Here is a 22,489-nt window from a genome sequence, read left to right as displayed (position 1 = left end):
CTAAAAACACATTTATTTTTTCTCGCAATTCTGTGGGTCAGTCGCAATATATATATATGTATATGTATATATATATATATACATATACATATATATGTGTGTGTGTGTGTGTGTGTGTGTGTGTGTATTTGGTGCTGGGGATGGAACCCAGAGTCTTATGTATGCTAAACACAAACTCTATTACTGATCCCCCATCATGTGCACAATTCATGTAGTCTGGACCAGCTTGATGAGCTGGGCATAATACAGAACAGCTTCACTCATGGGTCTAGAGGTTGACAGGCTGGTTGATCAGGGGAGCAGGGCTCAACAGGGATGATTCATTTCTGCTCCATGTGGTCCCCTGTCCTCCAGGGAGCTGGCCCAGGCTTTTGCACTTGGTGGTCTCAGCTCCATAGAGCAGAAAGAGATTCAAGTCATCACCAAACCTCTGCTTGCCTCATGTTTGCTGATGTCCCATTGGCCAAGGCAAGTTGCAAGGTTAAGACCAGATTCAAGAGGTGGAAATACAGACTTCACTTCTTGATAGGGGGAGCTGAAAGTTCACATTGTGCAGAGGAATTTATGGCATTTTTCCTATCTATTATAAGAAACTTGCATTAGGTTTGGCACAAAGGAAGTACTGGAGAATGAATGTCTGTTGCCAGAATTCAGAAGTGAAGTCTATTCAAATAACGTCTAAGTCAACCACCCCATGTCCCTGGCACATCTACTACTATACTGCCTGCTCTTTGTTGGCATCTCTGAGCTGGACTAAAACTTTATCTGGTGGTGTGAAAAGTTCATTGCCCTTAACTTGAACGTGGACAGTTCTTTTCTATCTGAGAGTCAAGCTCACATTGGTCATCTTGGTCCCATCCATCTCAAGGTGTGTGAGTTCTACACACCTTGCTGAGTTATGTGTCTCTCCCCACCCCCATCTCCCACCTTTGTGTTCTTTGCACTGGTCAGGAAAAGGGGAAGCCTTTTGTCTACCAAAGCATGGTCCGCCTTAACTAGCAGGTACCTCCTGTGGTCAGTTGATGCCATTTGGCTCCTCCTAGTGGCTCAATCTTGCATAGCACCAGTCAAGGGTGTGAAACAACGCTGTGAATTATAGGAAGTTGGGTAGAGTGCAGAACCTTCCATGGAAGAGCTCTTAATGCAGTGGAAAGATAGAAATAAAGACAGATGAGGAGAGAGAGAGAAAGAGAGAGAGAGAGGAGAGAGAGAGAGAGAGGAAGAGAGAGAGAGAGGGAGAGAGAGAGAGAGAGAGAGAGAGAGAGAGAGAGAGAGAGAGAGAGAGAATAAAAAATGACAACAACATTGTTAAAAAAAATTACCTTGTTAAAAGAAAATTACCAGTTAGACCTTGTGGCTTGTTTTACCATGACTTTGCCCACAGAAAAGGCTAAGCAGCAACATAAAGGTAGTGTGTATAAAAAAGTCCATGCCGTTGTGAGTCAGGCACTGGTGGGTGAAGAGTGGTGCCATTCTCACTGACTAAAAATGGTGGAGTTGGAAATGGTGAGAAAGTCTTCTGACTCAATCAGTTCATCCAGGGCCTGGTAGGTCCCCACCACGAAGCCCACGAAGCCCAGGATGCTGATGAGGGCGTCCTTGGCGATGGTGAGGGGGCTCATGCCCTCTGAGCAGTAGGTGCTGATCTCCAGCAGGGGCGGGATGATGAGGGCCAGGGCGCTGCTGCTCACGGAGCCCACCAGGGAGAGGACCAGGTCCAGGCGGGGGATGAGGATGGCCAGGATGCCTATGGAGATGACAGGGTCAGATGGAGAATCCCAGGCTTAAGTTTGGTGTTAGAATCTTCTTAAAAAGCAAACCAGATGTTTTTCAGAAACTCGGTTGTAGAAAGTACAAATTGAAAGTCTTCTAATGTACACATTAAAAATTAGATGTATATCCTCCCAATTGGTCAATCACACTCATTCATATTGTTGGGAGGAAAATCTTTTTTTCTGCCAAATTGGGTTCAGTGATTGGAGGGCAACAGGTTTAACAGGCAATAGAGAAATTTTTTTCTAAGTGAACTTCAGAGACTTCAGATGAGTTGGATTCCAGACCAGCCAAAGACCTGGGCTTACAGATCTGCTTAATAAGGGGAAAGGTAGGTATGCCAGCTTTGAAGGGTTTGTTTAAGCAACTGGTCTTCCAGTGATAATGGCTAGTCTGCCTGGCTGTAATCCTCCCAGAGAACGGATTTATGGAAGCTATATTTTTTAGAACACACTGCTTAAGTCAGCAAAAGAAGTTTAGATAAAGCTTTTTCCTACAGCTGCTGCTTATTCAAAAGTTTATACTTAAAGTAATTGTATGTCATCTAAGTGTACATACATATATATAATGTACACATACTGGCGGTACTGGGGTTTGAACTTGGGGTATCACACTCTACCACTTGAGCCATGCCTCCAACTTTTTTTGTTCTGGTTATTTTGGAAATGTGGTCTCGGTTTTTACCCAGGCTGGCCAGAATGGCTCTCCTTCCATTTTATCTTTCTTGCTATTGCTGGGATGATAGGCACACAGCACTGTGCCCAGCTTTTTTCCACTGAGATTGGGGTCTCACAAACTTTTTTTGTCTGGGCCTTTCTGGAATGGTATCCTCCCTATCTCAGCTTCCCAATCCTCCTAGGATTACAGACCTGAGCAACCAGCACCAGCTCTAAGTGCACTTGATCTTAGACAAAAGTCTGAAAAGTGATCTCTAAGTGATCATACATTTAACGTCAGCCCAAATTTATATAGCCCTGTGAGGTCAAACAACACCTGTTGTCACGTTAGACCCTGACTCCCCATTTTCACGTCTGTCTTGGAGGTGAAGGGCACTAGGTTCAAATCCTACTTCTTCTAATATTAGCCAATTGTTTATCACTCTCTGCCTCAGTTTCATCTTTTATAAAGTAGGATTTAGCATAATTCTACTTCATAAGAGTGCTCATGAGGACTGAATAAAGTACTATGAAATATGGATTACAAAGAGCTTAGCACAGTGCCTGGCACACACCAAGTGTCCAACTAATGTCAATTCTTACGATTATTAATTGATAAGCTATGCTACTTCCTCTGTCTGAACATCAATAACTTATTCTAATTAAGGCATAGGTAAGAATGGAGTTGTCTCTAGGATTAATGAGTAAAGCTTTAGAATGTTTCCTGAAATACAGCAAGTGCTTAATAAATGCTGGCTGTCATGACTCTCCTCTACCATGTGGCTGACACCTGCCAGCTCTCAGGAAAAGCTCATCAGGAACCTTGAGCTTTCTACTCACATGTCAGGCAGACCATGGCAAGGCGGATGGACAGGTCCACAGGCAGTGCCCAGCCCTTTGGCACCTGGGAGATGGTGAAGGGGATGATGATTTCTGCAGGGACATAGAACTGTAGCGTGTAGGTACATAGGATGCCAATGATGTAGAGGAGCTTGACTGACTGGTACAGCCTGCAAGACAAACCAGAGCCATGCTCCCTCTCCAAGGTCACTGCGCTTGGACACCCGATCTCCTGGGAGCATTAGCCTCTGACCTTGGGACAATCCCTTGGGTCTGTGCTCCCCTGCCCTCTCTGAAAAGAGTCAAGATTAAATGTCCCCAGGGCAACAGGGAAGAGAGCCAATGGAAACAGCTAGAGGGACATCTCTACATGAAACGAGGAATCTTGGGTAGACATGGCACCTTTGCAAATCCTCTAAATTGATGCTCAATTTCAGATTTCTAGGAAAGAGAGGCTCAAGTCAGGTCCCTTGCTCAGGGAGACACAGTTGATAAGAGGCCAAGGCCACAAACCCTGGATCTAAAAGACTCTAGTGCTTTGTGAGCCCTGAAATTTTCTGGATTACCTAATGGTCTTGGCCTTCAACAAATGCTTGTGGTTGGTTGAAAAACTGCAGAATCCCAAATCCTTGAGGGAAGAGAGATTATAAGTGGGGTTGTATGGAGGCGGGGGCATGGGTGGGAATTAAAGGAGAAACAGGTTACGTGCAGGTGTTAGGGGAACGTTGAGTTCTATCAACGGTCCTATCGGGGGCTGGTACCAGTGGGAGGGAGCCGTGTATAAGGAAAGGGTGTAGGAGGTGAATGTGGTAGAAATATTATGTAGTCATGTATGGAAATGAAAAAATGAGACCTGTTGAAACGATTCCAGGAATGGGGGGATGGGGAGGAATAAAGAAGAAAGATGGAGGGGGTAAATTCAACTATGACATATTGTAAGAACTTTTGTAAATGTCACAGTATACCCCCAGTACAACAATAATAAAAAAATACAATTTTAAAAAGTTTTGTCTAACCTGTGGAGATGTGACTATTTTCATTTAGGTTGAGCCACCTTTCATGCTTAAGAAATGAGTGTGTGTTTAGGCCATCCCTTAAAAAGGCAAACTGCCACGTTTTTGTGGCATTTGCTCACACCACCCCAAACTGATGAAACTTTGAAATAAACATCTTTTGAGCAGTTACCACAGCCAGATGCTTTGAGACAGATGGCAACTTAACCTCGCGACAGCTCTGCTTTGTAGAAAGTGAAACTGAGGCTCAGAGAGGTGAGGTAAGTCACCCGTGGGTGCAAGCTAATATGAAGTACAAGTGGACACAAGCCTGGGCACACCAGAGTTGTCTCATTTGACAACTAGTTTCTCTGCTGTCCCCTTCTGCCATCCCTTCTTTCCTTGGAAATCCCCAGCTTCTTTTCCACTCTGAAGGGCTGCTTTTCTGGTAGATGTTATAATTTGTGTGCAGACATGGTCTACCTCTCCCTCATTGCCACTGGATCACGAGCTGGTGGAGGTGGTGGAGCAAAAAGACCATACTCCCCACCCATGCGTCTACAGTGGCATTTGCAGTGATTGGTTGTTGTATGGCATTTATCATCTTGGGGAAAAGCTCCATTCAGGCAAAGTGGGCTTCCAAGTGACTGCTTAAAAAGACAGAGGCATTGTTTAACTACTGTCATGCCCCCAGTAGGAGAAAGCACTGCATGACGCAGGGTGGGTTCAGGTGTCTATTTAAATATGGCACTGTTGGGGGGAGGAGGATGAAGGAGAACGGTGGAGGGGGTGAATTCAAGTACAATACATTTGATATATAGTAAGAACTTTTGTAAATGCCACAGTGTACCCCCACCCAGCACAACATTAAAAAATATGTGGTACTGTTGAAGTCCGTGGCACCTAACTGGTTCATGAACTGGGTATATTTGGACATAAAATGTTTAAAGATTCTAACAGGCCCTCAGATTGGTATCTGCTACACTCATTTATCCTAGTTTAGCGGTTGTGCTCCTTTGGATGTGGCAGGGAAGGCTTGACATCACAGCCTTGGTAAATGGAATTCTAAGTGTTGCCACCCACAAGATGCCTCTTGTCCTCTTCCAGTGCTCCTTAGGTAACCAAGGACTGTCACCTCTGTCTTCTTTTCTTAAATCGTGTCCTCCTTACACTAAGATATCAATACTAACTCAACTCGAGAGGCTGTTGTTGAGGATCTCTGGAGCTCAAGGTTCCAATGATAACTTCTCTGTGTAGGAGGCTCTCTAGACTTTGGTTTCCCAGTTGCAGAAGGGAAGAGCAACAGACTTTTATGTCCAACCATCCCTCACTCCCTACCACCTGAGAGCCCACAAAGGTACCAGCAGTTGGGCAGGTTAAGGGTTATGCTGGCCTGGATGTCACCTCCAAAGCGCAGATAGCCCAGAGCCCCGATGCCAATGTACAGGACGGTGATGATAGACATTCCCAAAGACAGGATGGCGGGGAAGCTGCGGGCATCCTTCATCTTGTTTTCCAGAGGCAGAACCTACAGAAACATCAGCGTGTAGAGGAAGAGGGAGAGGAAAAAAACAACTGAATATAAAGAAGAGAAAGGCATGCCACTTCTGGGCATATACCCAAAGGAACTGAAAACAGGGATTGAAGAGGTGTTTGTACACTCTTGTTCATAGTAGCCAAAAGGTAGAAGCCACCCAAGACTCCATCGACAGAAGATGGACAAACAAAATGTATCCTTGCAATGGAACAAAAAATGAAGGAAATTCTGATACCTGCCACAACATGGGTGAATCATGAGGAACTTATGCTAAGCAAAATAAACCAATCTCAAAATGACAGATATGGTATGATTGCATTGAAGGCAAGAGGCAGGAAAACTATACTTTCAAAGTGAAAAAAAAGAAAAAAACCAAAAAACTCCAGAACTACATATTGTGCAAAAATATTCTTCAGGAATAAAGGCAATATCAAAACAACCTCAGATTAAAAAAACAAGAAGAAGAAAAACTGTTGCTGTCAGGCCTGCTGTAATAGAACTGGCAATGGAGAGTCTTCATGCCAGAGGGAAGCTAGAGATTCCAGCAATAGAGAGAGGGACAGTAATGGTAAGTATATGCACAGATAAAATAGGCCATTTTTCTTTTAGTAAATTACAAGGACAGTGTATGAATATTGAAAGCAAAAATGATAACATTGTCTGATGGTGTTTTAATGTGTTTAGATGTAATACACATGGCCATATAACACAAAGGAAGAAAAGGCCATATAACACAAAGGAAGAAAAGCAAAGAAACTCATGATTTTTACCATTTCTATGGCTTACTAGCAATGACAAAATATTAACTCCAGCTAAGTCATGAAAAGTTATAGATATTGTAATTGCTAGAAAAAGCACTAAAAATATTTTAGAAAGAAATATAGACAAAAAGTCAATAGGTAAATTAAAGAAGTATTTAAGAAGATTTAAACAACTCAATAGAAGGCAAGAAAGGGGGAAACAGAAGGGAAAGCACGCGGAAGGATAAAACAGAAAACAAATAATAAAATATGAGCCTAAGTCCAATCATGATAATTACATTAACTGCAAATGGTTTAACCACACCAATGAAAAGATGAAGATTATCAAATTGAATTAAAAACAAGACCCAACTATATTCTGCCTCTAAGAAACCCATTTTAAAATGGAATAAAATTAAAAAGTATTGCTGGGTGCTGGTGGCTCACGCCTGTAAACCTAGCTACTTGGGAGATTGAGATCAAGAGGATCATGGTTTGAGGCCAATTTGAGCAAATACTTTATAAGGCCCCCATCTCTAAAAAACCAGAGCAAAATGGAGTGGAGGCATGGCTCAAGTGGTAGAGCACCTGCTTTGCAAGAGCAAAGCCCAAGTTCAAATCCCAGTCCCACCAAAAAAAAAGTATTATGCATTGCAAGAAAACTTTAGACCCAAAGTTCTTATGAATTTAGATGCAAAATCCTTCAGTAAAATACCAGTAAACCAAACTTAGCAGTCCATTTAAACAATTATTCTCTCTGACCAAGTGAAACTTATACCAGGAATGCAAGGATATTTCAATATATGAAATCATTGAAAGTAATGCATTGTATTACAGGAAAAAGGGGAGAGCAACCTTAATTGATGCAGAGAAAGCATGGACAAATTTCAACAACAGCTCATGATAAAAACATGTGACCAACAAGGAGTAGAAGGAATATACTCAACCAACAGCAATCCCTCAGTGAACATCATACTTAATGGTGAAACATTAATGCTTTCCAAGACAAGGATGTTCGCTCTCATTGCTTCTGTTTACCATTGCACCTCAAATTTCAGCCAGGTCAATTAGGCAAGTTAAAAATAAACATCCTGACACACACACACACACACACACACACACACACACACAGGCTACTAAACAAATTTAATGAAGTTGCCTGATGTAGAATCAATATTCAAAAATCAGTTGTATTTTCTATACAATTGTAGTCAACAATCTAAAAAAGAAAATGACAATTTCATTTATAATAGCATCAAAAAGAATAAAATACTTAGGCATAAATTTAACCAAGGAGGTATACACTAAAACAACAAAATATTATTCAAAGAAAGACCTAAATCAATGGAAAGACATCTAAGTCCATGTTCATGCACTTAGAAGACTCAGTCCCCAAATTGGTCAGTGAAATCCCTGTCCAAATTCCAGCTGCCTTTTTTTTTTAAGGTTGGTAGGACTGGGATTTAAACTCAGGTCTTTGTGTTTGCAAAGCAGGTGCTCTACCTCTTGAGCCATACCTCCAGTCCATTTTGCTCTGGTTATTTTGGAAATGGGGTCGTGCAGACTGTTTGCCTGAGCTGGCCTTGAATCAGCCTCTAAGAAGCTGGGATTATAGGTATGAGTCACTAGTGCCCAGCTGCAGCCACCTTTTGGGGTAGCAATGGGCAAGCTGATCCTAAAGAAAATATGGAATTGCAAAGGACTCCAAATATCTAAAAAAATTTTTTTGAAAAAGTAACAAAGTTGGAGGACTTAACTTTCATGATTTCAAAATGACTATAAAACTACAGCAATCAAAATTTCATGATTTTGATATAAGGGCTGCGTATAGTTCAATGGAGTAGAATTGACAGTCCAGAAATAAATCCATACATCTATAGTCAGTTGGCTTCTTTTTGAAGCAGGGTCTTCCTACATTGCCCAACATAGTCTTGAACTTGTGGACTCATGAGATTCTCCTGCCTCAGTCTCCCAAACAGCTGGGATTACAGAAATGTACTGCCATGCCAAGGTATGGTCAGTTGACTTTTGACAAAGTTACCAATATTCAAAGTATTCAATGAAGAAGGAGTAGTTTTTCCAACAACTTCTGTTGCGATAACTGGATAACATACAAAGAATAAAGCCATATACAAAAATTAACTTCAAATGGATTAAAGATCTAAACTCTTAGGAGAGTTTTATAGGGGGTTAGTCTTCATGATACTGGATTTGACAGTGAATTCTTAGATATTACACCAAAAGCAAAATCAGAAAAACAAAAAATGATAATTATACTTCACCAAAATTTAAAACTTTTGGGCATCAAGACACAATTAAGAAAAGTGAGATGATAATTCATTGAATAGGAGAAAAATTTGCTAATCATTTATCTGATAAGGATCTAGTATTCAGAATACATAAAGAGATGGTGGAGTGGCTTAAGTGGTAAAGCACCTGCCTCGCAAGCATGAGACCCTGAATTCAAACCCCAGTATTGCAAAAAAAAAAAGTGTCTAATTAATGTACAGACATTTGTGGACTGGGGGTGTAGCTCAGTGGTAAAGTGCTGCTTAGTATGCTTAAAACCATGGATTCAATCCCCAGCAACAGCAAGTGGTAGGCACGAGGCTCTGAGTACAAACCCCCATCCCACCCCCCACCAAAAAATACATAAAGAATTCTTACAATTTGACAAAAGACAACAAACCAGGCATCTGTGACTCATGCCTGTAATCCTAGCTACTCAGGAAGCAGAGATCAGGAAAATCACAATACCCTATCTTGAAAATACTGAACACAAAAAAGGGCTGACGGAGTGACTCAAGTGGTAAGCCCTGAGTTCAAAACCCCAGTACCACAAACAAAACAAAACAAAACAAAAAACAGACAATACCAAAACATCATTATGGTAATCCATTTTTACATTTTCATATATCATTTAAGACATAAATAAAAAGGATGGCCCAATTAAAAATGGGCCACAAACTTAATAGACAGTTTTCAAAAGAAGATATACAAATGGTTAACAAATACATGAAAAAGTGTTCAATGTCATTAGATGTCAGGGGAATGCAAATCAAAACCACATGAAATACTTCATATCTATTAGAATTCATATAAAAAACAACCCAAACCAAAACAGCAAACATGAAAAGTGAGAAGTTAACACTTAAGGCTTTGTGGGTAGAAATGCAAATGGTGCAGCCACTGTGGAAAACAATTTTGTGAAATATTAAAAGGAATTATTAATTACCAGAAGTCTCATTAGTAGGTCTGTACTCCAAAAAATTGACTACTTTTTTTGGAGGGAGATGAAATTTCTGGAATCAGAGAATGGTGATGATTGCTCAGTACTGTGACTATTGCATGCCTTCAACTGATGAGTTTTATGTTATGTGAGTTTTAGCTCAATAAAAATTAAATGTCTGGAAAAAGAAATATCACTCCAAATGCAAATCAAAAGAAAGTTGGAGCACTCCCATTACATTTTCTTTTTTTTTGAGGGAAAGGCTATTTGTTGGGTTGTGAGTTTCTGTTTCCTTTACAGATGCACAAAGGTCACTGAAAGATTGAAGGAGTAAGTCGGCTGAGCCTGAACACCAGCCTATGTCCCTGCAGGGCTGGCGGTGCCACCCCAACAGGCAGCCAGATCCAGCCCAGAGATCTGTTAGAGACCCCCAATCTGTCCATGAGAGGGAGTCGCCTTGTATTGTGGTTACCATAAAATAACTCCCTGGCATCCAAGCTTTCTAAAAACACCTTCATTCTGCTCAAAAAGGGCCATCAATAGATACAGAGAGGTCAAACTGAACAGACTCAACAAAACCAAGAGAATGTGTGAACCAACATTCTACAGCTGTTGGAAAAGAGCACACCAGGGGCTGTCCCACCTTCAACACACTGGTGATGAACTCAGTTGTGGATTGTCCTGGTCTTGCCCAGTGAAGTGTAGGATTCTGTTTTGAGGCTTTGTTGAAGAGGCCAAGGGTGAGACATATGACCAGGCTGCGGCTCACAGTCTTCAAAGTCACACTAATCTTCATTAATGTATTAGAGTCGGTCCGTTGTTACAGTTGCAAAGTTAAACGTTCAAACTCCTCTTCCTGGAAGTCCAGCAGCTTCTGGATTCACCTCTCTGAAATGTGTGCCTGGTGTGGCCTCAGCAAAAATGGAATTGCAACCATCCCAAACACTTTGTGGGAATGTGCCACTGTGGTCAGCTCTTGCTTTTCTTATCTAGATCGACCTGGTCCTAAGGTATTTTCTCTATTTGAAATATTCGGCTCATTTTGGGAGATAAGAGTCTAATAATTCATCTTCTGTATGCACACCAATAATTTTGTAGCCTACAATTTCTAGAGACCTGAAAAGAATTCATCCTCTTGGATAATGTAACCATTATCTCAGAAGATGACATCATTGTGATGTAGAGGAATCTGAAACATTCTTTTGCTGTGGGCAATTCACTGGTATTTTTAAAAAAGCATTCTAGGAACTTTTTTTTTTTTCTGGCAGCACTGGAGTTTGAACTTAGGGCCTCATGCTTGCTAGACAGGCTCTCTTACCACTTGAGCCGCTCCACCAGCCCTTTTTTCTAATGGATTTTTTTGAGATAGGGTCTCTTGGAACTATTTGCCTGGGGCTGGCTTTGAACTGTGATCCTCCTGATCTCTGCCTCCTGTGTAGCTACGTTTATAGGTGTGAGCCACCAGCGCCTGGCAAATTCTAGGAACTTTTAATGTAATTTTTGAAATACAACATTTGCCAATGCAAATATAACTCAGAGGAAGTTAAACACCTCTTCTTATTAGATAAGGTTTCCATGTATTCAATCTATTAAAGTAAATTTGATTATTTTACACTTCTTTTTTTTTTTTCAAGGAACAAACCCATTGAGATTTTCCGAGCATTTCAGGGTCATCCTTCTGAAACACTATAATGCCACCATCCACCAGTTCATCGAGGGCTTTATTAAGAGATATGTTGTAGTCCTAAATTCTCTCTGTTAAATTTGGTTTACTTCCTCATAGGGGATAAGGCTAGTGTCTTAGGCAAATCCTGCTCTGTCACATAAAACTGTGAGAAAGTCACGTATTATTTACAGGATACAGGTGTGTAGATCTGCTCACAGTAACTCAAGCTCCGTGTTTTAGGATTACCTATCTTCAAAAATAACATCACACCATGATCTTTATCAACCCTGAGAAATGTTGCTTTACCAGCAGGGTCAACTGTTTCCAGGAATATTGTCCAAGGGTTTTCATACTACTGAGCTCAATCATTGTCTGCCTCATGACCTAGCATTGCTGGTCATTTTGTTCCATTACTCCTTGACTGCACTGGCCATACTAAATTTGATCTGTGGAAATCCCATGGTCTAGGAGGGCTCTGGATGAACTCAGGCAGGGAGGAGTTATTAGTGGACTTTGCTTTTTCTTCATGGTATATGTCATTTCCTTGGTGACCACAAAACTGGTTTTTTGTGACTATGCATCTGCATGTAGTGTTGGGCTTCCTGCTGCTCCTTCCGATTCTCAGTCCTTTTCTCTTGTAGTAGTTACCCCACCAACTACTGAGCAATATCACTGTGTGTAAAACTTCACTCAGCTCTGATTCCCTGATGTACACTAATGTATAGGTATTAGTGCAGTGTCAGACAGCCAGGTTGTCTTTGGGACCCCCGTAATTGTGCTTGATTGCCTCTTCTTTAGCACAGCTGGATCCCATGTCCTTGTCAAATTGTCACCATTCACCATCCTCTTTGGGGTTTAGATAAACCGCATAACGTCCACCAGGATTGTCTCCACTGTGACCCAGGACTGCATGAAGAATGCAATTTGGAGGGTCCTTAAGGTCTGCTTTTTGCAAAAACTTGTCAAAGAGTAAGTTCTAGAAACTCAAACCTATCATTGACCTTGATATTTTGGTCCACCTGAGGATCAAACAAATCTCACAAGCAGGTGGCAGTGTTAAGAATCTCACACCTCTCTCTGCTTCCTGCAGCCTTGCTTCCCAGTGACTAAAAAGTATTTTCTTTCATCTTATACTTAGTTGGATATCATAATAATTTTCTCTTCCACCAAACTGATAGTCTACTTTTTTTTAATAGAATACCAGCCTTTATTCACATTACTGTACATGCTAACTAAATGTGGAAAGTGAAGCTACACGCAGAGAAGTCATTGCTTTTCACATTGGAGACAGCAGCAGGAAGTACACACACTTCCATACACACAAACACACACACAGAAGCCTTTCTGAAGCAATATTGGCAGGAAAACACATTTTCAGCAGCTATTTTTCCTGGAGAAAATACATGTAGATTTCTTTCTATTTCCCTCTCCTTCCCTTTCTCTCTATCCCACCTCCTCTACCTTCCCTCTCTCCTTCCTTTTTCTTTCTTCCTCTTTCAGTTTTAAAGCAAAGTTGACTTTTTAGGAAAAGCGATTGGAGAATCTAATGCCTTTCCTTCAATTTGGTGATAGTCTTCAAAATATCTAGATGACCTTTACCAGGCAATTTTTTTTTGGTTGTACTGGAGTTTGAACTCAGGGCTTTACACTTCTACCACTTGAGCCATGCCCTAGCCACCCTTTTCGGTTTAGCTATTTTTTTGGATAGTGTCTCATGTTTTTACCTAGGGCTGGACTCAAACCTTGATCCTCCTGATCTCTACCTCCCAAGTAGGTGGAATTATAGACATGAGCCATAGTGCCTGTCTCCACTATCTTTTAGATGGCTCTTCCAAGGTCACCTAAATTGTACTTGATTGTCTTGTCAAATGACTGACTGAATGAGTGCCACATGAACATTTCAAGTTATCTGACAAAGTCCAAGGTAATCTCCTTTCAGTCTAAACTAAATTTGAGTTTTAAAACTTCCAAAACTAACGCATGACAGCTTCTTCTTGAAATGATAGTGGTTTGAGGATGTACCTCATGAAAATGGAGATGGACTGTAAGTTCTTGTGTTACTTAATAAAAGATGTATACCAGTCATGGATAAAGCCACAAAGCTTTGTGAATACATTGTAAAAACTGAATAGTGAGGAAACAAGATTTTTTGCTATACTTTTTTTTTTGGCAATACTGTGCTTAAACTCAGGGCCTTGCACTTGCTAGGCAGGTGGTCAGCCACTTGAACGACTCCACTGACCCCATGCAAGAATTTTTGAAGACACATTCTACTTTGACTCCTATGATCTACTTCTTTGCCCTGGATCTAGGACCCCATTTTGCCCTGGAATAATTTCAGGTGGTCCTCTGTACACTGGCGTTTCATCTCATCCTCCATGTTATCAAGCAGCATCCCCCAAGGTTCATGAATGAAGCTATCTGACGTTTCCCACCCAAGTGACTTGGTTAGCTTTTTCATTCCTGTGTGCTCATCACTATGCTGTAATTCTCAGAACACTCTGTAAGGCTTAAAGGATGCAGTTAGATGAATTGCCCCCTCAGTCTTTCATAGTTGATTTGTGAAAAATAAGATATGCAGCAGGTTGTTTTTATAACAAGTGCTTCTCTGAGATAGTGGGGTTTGAAATCAGGGCCTGGAGCTGCATCCCCAGCCCTTTTTGCTTTAGGCTGTTTTTCAAATAGAGTCTCACTTTTTCCTGGAACTGGCCTGAGACTGCGATCCTTCTACACATGCTTCCCACATAGCTGGGATCACATACCTGGCTTATTGGTTGAGATGGAGTCTTGCTAATCTTTTGCCTGGGCTGGCTTCAACAGTGATCCTCCTGATCCCCACCTCTCAAGTAGCTGAGATGACAGGTATGAGCCACCACACCTGTTCCCTGATTCTTTAAATCAAGATAATCTTTTAAAAAGATGCTTCTTTGAGTCCCATGCAACAACGTGGGGGTGGGGGGGCGTCTGCCTGTGCAAGTTTTCAAAAGTAACTTTTTCATCATCTGTAAACCCTCTCTCAGGATTGGTCACTGCACTCCAGGCCAGTCCTTTTCTTTATGGAAGAACAAATGGCTAAAATGATGACTGAAAGATTGTCATGCTCTCTGTAATTCATTCTCTTCAGCTCTGCTTAGGCATGGCCAGACCATGGTGTGCAGTCAGATTCAGCATTGCACAATAGAAAGAATCTTTGCTTTTTTGCTGTGTCTGTTGATATTGTCTTCCATCACGTTTCTGTGTTGTCACTCAGAACACGTTCCCATTGATAATAGGATTCTGAGAAATTTTTTTTGTTTTGGCAGCACTGGGGTTTGAACTTGGGGCCCTGTGCTTGCCAGGGAGGTGCTGTATCACTTTAGCCACATTCCCAGCCCTCTTTGCTTTTGTTATTTTGTGGATAGGTTTTGAGCTTTTTGCCCTGGTCAGCCTTGGACTGTGATCCTCCTATCTATGTCTCCCGCATAGCTGGGACCACAGGTGAGCCACTAGATCAGTTTGTTTGCTGAGATGGTGTTTTGTTACCTTTTTGCCCAAGCTGGTGCTTGAGTTTTGATCCTCCTGATCTCTGCCTTCCAAGTAGCTGGGATTATAGGTGTGAGCCACCGTGACTGGCTCTGAGTAATTCTTGACAGGTAATCTGGCTCTCTGGCTTGTTTTTTTGTTTGTTTGGTTTTTTTGCTTTTTTCCCTGCAGGAATAGTTACTGTGGTACTGAACTGGTTCTGGGGTCATCTGGGGGAAACTCTCAGGCACCTGGGGAGAGGCTGAGATTTGCTCCTCTCGCTAGGCACAGTCATTGGTTTCCAAGAGAGCCTTGGGCAAGGCATTGAGAATCTCATGAACTCAAGTTCTCTGAGTCTCCTTAGTCCTTCCAAGTGGTGCTAGCAAAGAAGGGAAAGTGATCAGGCCTTACTTCATGATTTTAAGATGAAGCATCTGTTATCAAGAAAGCTTTGCATTGGTGAAAGGATAGGCTCGTGGATCAAGGAATGAGTATTGGAAGTCCAGAAATTGACCCAGATACACATAGCAGTCTAGTTTATACAAAGATGCAAATCAGTTCAACAGAGAATGCACAGTCTCTTCAGGAAATGAGGCTGAAATAATTGGGTATCCTATTTTTAAAATGAACTTCAACCTGTAAACACCTTAAAAGCTTAACTGAGAGTGAATCACATCCCTAAATGCACAAGAAAAACTCTGAACATTTAGAAGAAAATCTTAGTGAGGTGAGGCAAAATGCTTTTAGCTACAACACCAAAAACAGGGTCCAAAGAAAGAAATTTTGATACATTTGGCTTTATCAAGATAAAAAATCTTTTGCTCTGTAAAAGATCCTATAGAAGAATAAAAAATAAAGAGGAAATTAAAAAGTTCCTGGAAGTCAATGAAAATGAAAACACAACATACCGGAACCTATGGGACACAGCAAAAGCAGTCCTGAGAGGAAAGTTTATAGCCATGAGTGCATATATTAAAAAGACTGAAAGAGCCCAAATCAATGACCTAATGATACATCTCAAACTCCTAGAAAAACAAGAACAAGCAAATCCCAAAACAGATAGAAGGAGATAAATAATAAAAATAAGAGCTGAAATCAACGAGATAGAAACCAAAAAAACCATACAAAGAATTAATGAAACAAAAAGTTGGTTTTTTGAAAAAATAAATAAGATCGAAGGACCCCTGGCAAACCTGACTAAAATGAGGAGAGAAAAAACCCAAATTAGTAGAATCAGGAATGCAAAAGGGGAGATAACAACAAACACCATGGAAGTCCAGGAAATCATCAGAGACTACTTTGAGAACCTATATTCAAATAAATTTGAAAATCTTAAAGAAATGGACAGATTTCTAGATACATATGATCATCCAAAACTGAACCAAGAGGAAATTAATCACCTGAGTAGACCTATAACACAAAATGAAATTGAAGCAGCAATCAAGAGTCTCCCCAAAAAGAAAAGTCCAGGATCTGATGGATTCTCTGCTGAATTCTATCAGACCTTTAAAGAAGAACTGATACCAACCCTCCTTAAACTGTTCCATGAAATAGAAAGGGAAAGAAAACTGCCTAACACATTTTATGAAGCCAATATTACACTTATCCCCAAACCAGGCAAAGACACCTCCAAAAAGGAGAACTATAGGCCAATCTCCTTAATGAACATTGACGCAAAAATCCTCAACAAAATAATGGCAAACCGAATTCAACAACACATCAAAAAGATTATTCACCACGACCAGGTAGGCTTCATCCCAGGGATGCAGGGGTGGTTCAACATACGAAAATCAATAAACATAATAAACCACATTAACAGAAGCAAAGACAAAAACCACTTGATCATCTCAATAGATGCAGAAAAAGCCTTTGATAAGATCCAACACCATTTCATGATAAAAGTTCTAAGAAAAGTAGGAATAGAAGGAAAGTTCCTCAACATTATAAAAGCTATATATGACAAACCTACAGCCAGCATTATACTTAATGGAGAAAAACTGAAACCATTCCCTCTAAAATCAGGAACCAGACAAGGATGCCCACTATCTCCACTCCTATTCAACATAGTACTGAAATTCCTACCAGGGCAATTAGGCAAGAAGAAGGAATAAAAGGAATACAAATAGGTAAAGAAACTGTCAAAATATCCCTGTTTGCAGATGACATGATCCTATACTTAAAGACCCAAAAAACTCTATTTAGAAGCTCCTAGACACCATCAATAGCTACAGCAAGGAAGCAGGATATAAAATCAACATAGAAAAATCATTAGCATTTCTGTACACTAATAATGAACAAACTGAAAAAGAATATATGAAAACAATTCCATTTACAACAGCCTCAAAAAAATCAAATATCTAGGTGTAAACCTAACAAAAGATGTGAATGACCTCTATAAGGAAAACTATAAACTTTGAAGGAAGAGATTGAGGAAGACTATAGAAAGTGGAGAGATCTCCCATGCTCATGGATTGGTAGAATCAACATAGTAAAAATGTCGATACTCCCAAAAGTAATCTACATGTTTAATGCAACTCCCATCAAAATTCCAATGACATTCATTAAAGAGATTGAAAAATCTACCGTTAAATTTATATGGAAACACAAGAGGCCACGAATACTCAAGCAATACTCAGTCAAAAGAACAATGCAGGAGGTATCACAATACCTGACTTCAAATTATATTACAAAGCAATAACAATAAAAACAGCATGGTACTGGCACAAAAACAGACGTGAAGACCAGTGGAACAGAACAGAGGACCCAGATATGAAGCCACACAACTATAACCAACTTGTCTTTGACAAAGGCGCTAAAAATATACGATGGAGAAAAGACAGCCTCTTCAACAAAAACTGCTGGGAAAACTGGTTAGCAGTCTGCAAAAAACTGAAACTAGATCCATGTATATCACCCTATACCAACATTAACTCAAAATGGATCAAGGATCTTAATATCAGACCACAAACTCTAAAGTTGATACAGGAAAGAGTAGGAAATACTCTGGAGTTAGTAGGTATAGGTAAGAATTTTCTCAATGGAACCCCAGCAGCACAACAACTAAGAGATAGCATAGATAAATGGGACCTCATAAAACTAAAAAGCTTCTGCTCATCAAAAGAAATGGTTTCTAAACTGAAGAGAACACCCACAGAGTGGGAGAAAATATTTGCCAGCTACACATCAGACAAAGGACTGATAACCAGAATATATAGGGAACTTAAAAAACTAAATTCTCCCAAAACTAATGAACCAATAAAGAAATGGGCAAGTGAACTAAATAGAACTTTCTCAAAAGAAGAAATTCAAATGGCCAAAAAACACATGAAAAAATGCTCACCATCTCTAGTAATAAAGGAAATGCAAATTAAAATCACACTAAGATTCCACCTCACCCCCGTTAGAATAGCCATCATTAACACCACCACCACCAACAGGTGTTGGCGAGGATGCAGGGGAAAAAGGAACCCTCTTACACTGTTGGTGGGAATGTAAACTAGTACAACCACTCTGGAAAAAAATTTGGAGGCTACTTAAAAAGCTAAACATCGATCTACCATTTGATCCAGCAATACCACTCTTGGGGATATACCCAAAAGACTGTGACACAGGTTACTCCAGAGGCACCTGCACACCCATGTTTATTGCGGCACTATTCACAATAGCCAAGTTATGGAAACAGCCAAGATGCCCCACCACTGACGAATGGATTAAGAAAATGTGGTATCTATACACAATGGAATTTTATGCAGCCATGAAGAAGAATGAAATGTTATCATTCGCTGGTAAATGGATGGAATTGGAGAACATCACTCTGAGTGAGGTTAGCCTGGCCCAAAAGACCAAAAATCCTATGTTCTCCCTCATAGGCGGACATTAGATCAAGGGCAAACACAACAAGGGGATTAAATTTTGATCACAAGATAAAAGCGAGAGCACACAAGGGAGATATGAGGATAGGTAAGACACCTAAAAAATTATCTAGCATTTGTTGTCCTCAATGCAGAGAAACTAAAGCAGATATCTTAAAAGCAACTGAGGCCAATAGGAGAAGGGGACCAGGAAGTAGAGAAAAGGTTAGATCTAAAAGAATTAACCTAGAAGGTAACACTCAAGCACAGGAAATTAATGTGAGTCAACTCCCTGTATAGCTATCCTTATCTTAACTAGCAAAAACCCTGTTCCTTCCTATTATTGCCTATACTCTCTCTTCAACGAAATTAGAAATAAGGGCAAAATAGTTTCTGCCGGGTATCGAGGGGGTGGCGGAGAGGGAGGGGGCGGAGTGGGTGGTAAGGGAGGGGGTAGGGGCAGGGGGGAGAAATGTCCCAAACATTGCATGCACATATGAATAATAAAAAAATAAAAATTAAAAAAAAGAATAAAAAGACAAGCAAGACTAGAGAAAATATTTTGAAATTACATATTCAAGGATTTGCATTAAGCACTCTGAAAACTGAATCATAAAACAACTCAGGAGGTCTAGGCATGGCTCAAATGATAGAGCACCTGCTCTGCAAGCCTGAAGCAAGTGAGAAGCCCTGTGTTCAAACCTCAGTCCCACCAAAAAATAAACTAATTAATTAATTAAAAAAAAAACTCAGTTAAAAATGTTTATTAAAAAATTGAACTGGCTGGAAACCAGGCTCATGCCTGTAATCCTAGCTACTCAGGAGGCAGAGATCAGGAGGATCATGGTTCAAAGCCAGCCCAGGCAAATAGTTTGAGAGACCCTTTCTCAGGAAAACCCATCACAAAGAAGGGCTGGTGGAGTGGCTCAAGGTACAGTCCCTGAGTTCAAGCCCCAGTGCCAAAAAAAAAATATTAAAGAGACTTTATCAAAGAAGATGTAGAGATGCCAAGTAAGCACATAGAAAGATGTTCTGAATCATCATTCATTAGTAGAATGCAAATTAAATGATAACCAAATACCACTACGTGCCTATCAGAATAGCTGAACTAAAAACACTAGGATGGAGATGTAGCTCAGTGGTAGAGTATATGCTTAGCATGTGTGAAGACCTGGGTTCCATCCCCAGCACCGCAGACAAAAACCCCAAATGCTGACGGTACGCACGAGTGCTAGTGTTCTCTGCAGGTGCAGAACACTTCTCGTGGGAATGCAACATGGTACGGTCACTCTGAACACTGTTGGGCACTTTCTTATAAAGTTGTGGGGCCTAGCAAACCTAGTAGAGCAATAAAAACTTGCATTCACACAAAAGCCCCACAAAAATGCTTACAGTCACAAGGTTTGCAATTGTGGAATCTAGAGATGGCTTTAGCGCTCTTCAACCCACGACTTGGTAAAACGTGGTGCAGTGCACACAGTGCGTGCTTGGCTGTGTAGGAACAAGCTCCCGGTACACTGGGTTAGCATGAGTCGGTCTCAAACGCTTAGGCGACTGGCAGAAGCCAGTCTCGGGAGGTTATGTCTGTGTAATCCCATTTGTATGACATTCTGGAACAGATAAAGCAGTAGAGACAGAACAGGACAGAAGGTGGGGCTAGGGTTCATGGTGAGGAAGCAGCACGAGGGAGTCTTTTGTGTGAGAATTTTCTGTGTCCTGATTGTGGTACATCTACAACTCAACACATTTTTCAAAACTGAACGGAAATGTATTCTACCCTGAGTTTTATTGTATGAAGATTAAAAGCAAATAAATATATAAACTATTTTACCTTCCTCAAATGTGGAAGTAGAGACTATATAAGCATTATAAATATCCAGTTCTTATCAGTTTAAAATTCCTTTATATTTAATCAAATCATTTCATTTAAATGGTGTACTACCACTAGTCTTGACTTTAAAAGATTAAAAACTCATGTTGATAGGAAGATAAATGCTGATAGGCAAAATGAGATAAAAATACACTTTCTCCTATCTTTTGTAAGCTACTTTTCTTCTGTTGGTGACAATTGACCCAAGTGAGGCCAGAGGTGACTTTCTCCCATGTGTATTTTCCAGCAGGCCCAATGCAATGGCCAAGAGGACAGAGAAACCCAGAGCTCACAGCTCCTTCTCAGAAGGCTGCTCACAGCACCAGAGAAAGGCCGCCCCCATCAAACCTTACCACACCGATGCTTTCAAATGAAAAAATAGCAGTTCCAAAGAAGAGAGGGTAGGTCTTCCAGCTTGCTACCAGTGGCAACTGGCTGGGATCTGGAATTTCCTAGAGGAGAGAGAAATACCTGAGGTAGTCACTCTCAAACCACACTTGAGATCCTTTAAGAGAGAGGTATTCTTAGAGGAGGCCTGGATTCTTACGAATTGAATGCTAATAAGTCCAGAAATCAGAAAGAAGTAGCAAGGATCAATATTGATTTTAACATTGCATAGCACAAAGAGCCAGAGGACAAAGACATGGAGATATTATCAAAGTATTGAGGATTAGTATCTCACAGAGCAGGCTTGGTTTATCAGGAACCTCTAAGAGAAAACTTTACACATCAAAAATGAGTGCCAGCCTAAAGTATCTAAGACTATATTTAAATGAACAGTGGTCATGGGTACTGGAAATTACTGTTACTATAGTTATAGACTATTCTAAAACTAAAGCAGATACCTTAAAAGCAACTGAGGCCAATAGGAAAAGGGGAACAGGTACTAGAGAAAAGGTTAGTTCAAGAAGAATTAACCTAGAAGGTAATACCCATGCACAGGAAATCAATGTGAGTCAATGCCCTGTATAGCTATCCTTATCTCAACCAGCAAAAACCCTTGTTCCTTCCTATTATTGCTTATACTCTCTCTACAACAAAATTAGAAATAAGGGCAAAATAGTTTCTGCTGGGTATTGGGGGGGGAGAGGGAGGGGGCGGCATGGGTGGTAAGGGAGAGGGTGGGGGCAGGGGGGAGAAATGAATCAAGCCTTGTATGCACATATGAATAATAAAAGAAAAAGGAAAAAAAAAACTAACTAAAAATAGAACTGCCATATGATCCAGAAATTCCTCTCCTAGGGATATATCTGAAGGAATGTAAGTCAGATTACAATAAAGGCACCTGCACACCCCAAAAAATAAAAAAAAAAAAACAATTCTCTCAGTGAAAAAAAAAAAAAGAATATTCTAGGGAGCTAAATATGAAAGTCCCTTTTTCCTTCATGAGCTATAAATTGAAGGGAAGGAGAATGTGCAAATATAGAGTAAATATTCTATGACTAGGTGACCCAGAATGTGAGACAATTACAGAATTAGTTTTCAACCTGGGCACTGTCTGGGATAGTCCAAAAAACAGATCAGAAATAGCTATCTCCTTGGGAATTCAATTGTGTATACTTAATAACTCCTAAAGATTACAAAACTGATCTGTAGTTATTCTAAAATGTTTGGGTAATTTATGATTTTTACTAATTTCCATGTCATATTAACTTATTTTCTCTTGTGCATTCTCAGAGAGAAAATACCTGAAAGCTATTGGATGTGCTAAGGGGATTCTGGACCTTCAATTTTTATTATGGCATGGATATAAAGTTTCCCCCAAAGTTCATGTGATGAAGACTTGGTCTCAGCTGATGGATCCAATCACCGAGGGTGACTGGATCCTGAGAGT

The 22,489-nt window shown here is 40.4% G+C and overlaps 1 protein-coding gene and 1 pseudogene across 2 annotated transcripts in view; both read right to left on the bottom strand.

Moving 5' to 3' along the window:
* Positions 1-1,328: 1,328 nt before the first annotated feature.
* The window catches only part of Slc36a2 (solute carrier family 36 member 2), a 35,686-nt gene continuing 14,525 nt past the window's right edge, over positions 1,329-22,489 (bottom strand). For both annotated transcript variants that reach the window (XM_020151287.2, XM_074057164.1), the window contains exons 7-10: positions 21,009-21,107; positions 5,623-5,789; positions 3,270-3,439; positions 1,329-1,747 (exon numbers count right to left, since the gene is read on the bottom strand). In XM_020151287.2, the coding sequence (XP_020006876.2) occupies positions 1,476-1,747; positions 3,270-3,439; positions 5,623-5,789; positions 21,009-21,107 (708 nt within the window). In that variant the 3' untranslated portion in view covers positions 1,329-1,475. The remainder of the gene's footprint in view (positions 1,748-3,269; positions 3,440-5,622; positions 5,790-21,008; positions 21,108-22,489) is intronic.
* On the bottom strand, positions 10,599-12,660 carry LOC141418178 (ubiquitin carboxyl-terminal hydrolase 7 pseudogene; annotated as a pseudogene).

This window comes from Castor canadensis, chromosome 16 (genome assembly GCF_047511655.1).
Source record: "Castor canadensis chromosome 16, mCasCan1.hap1v2, whole genome shotgun sequence".
Classification (NCBI taxonomy): Eukaryota; Metazoa; Chordata; class Mammalia; order Rodentia; family Castoridae; genus Castor; species Castor canadensis.
Note: the sequence above shows the minus strand (reverse complement) of the source record. Positions and strands in the feature narration are given on the sequence as shown.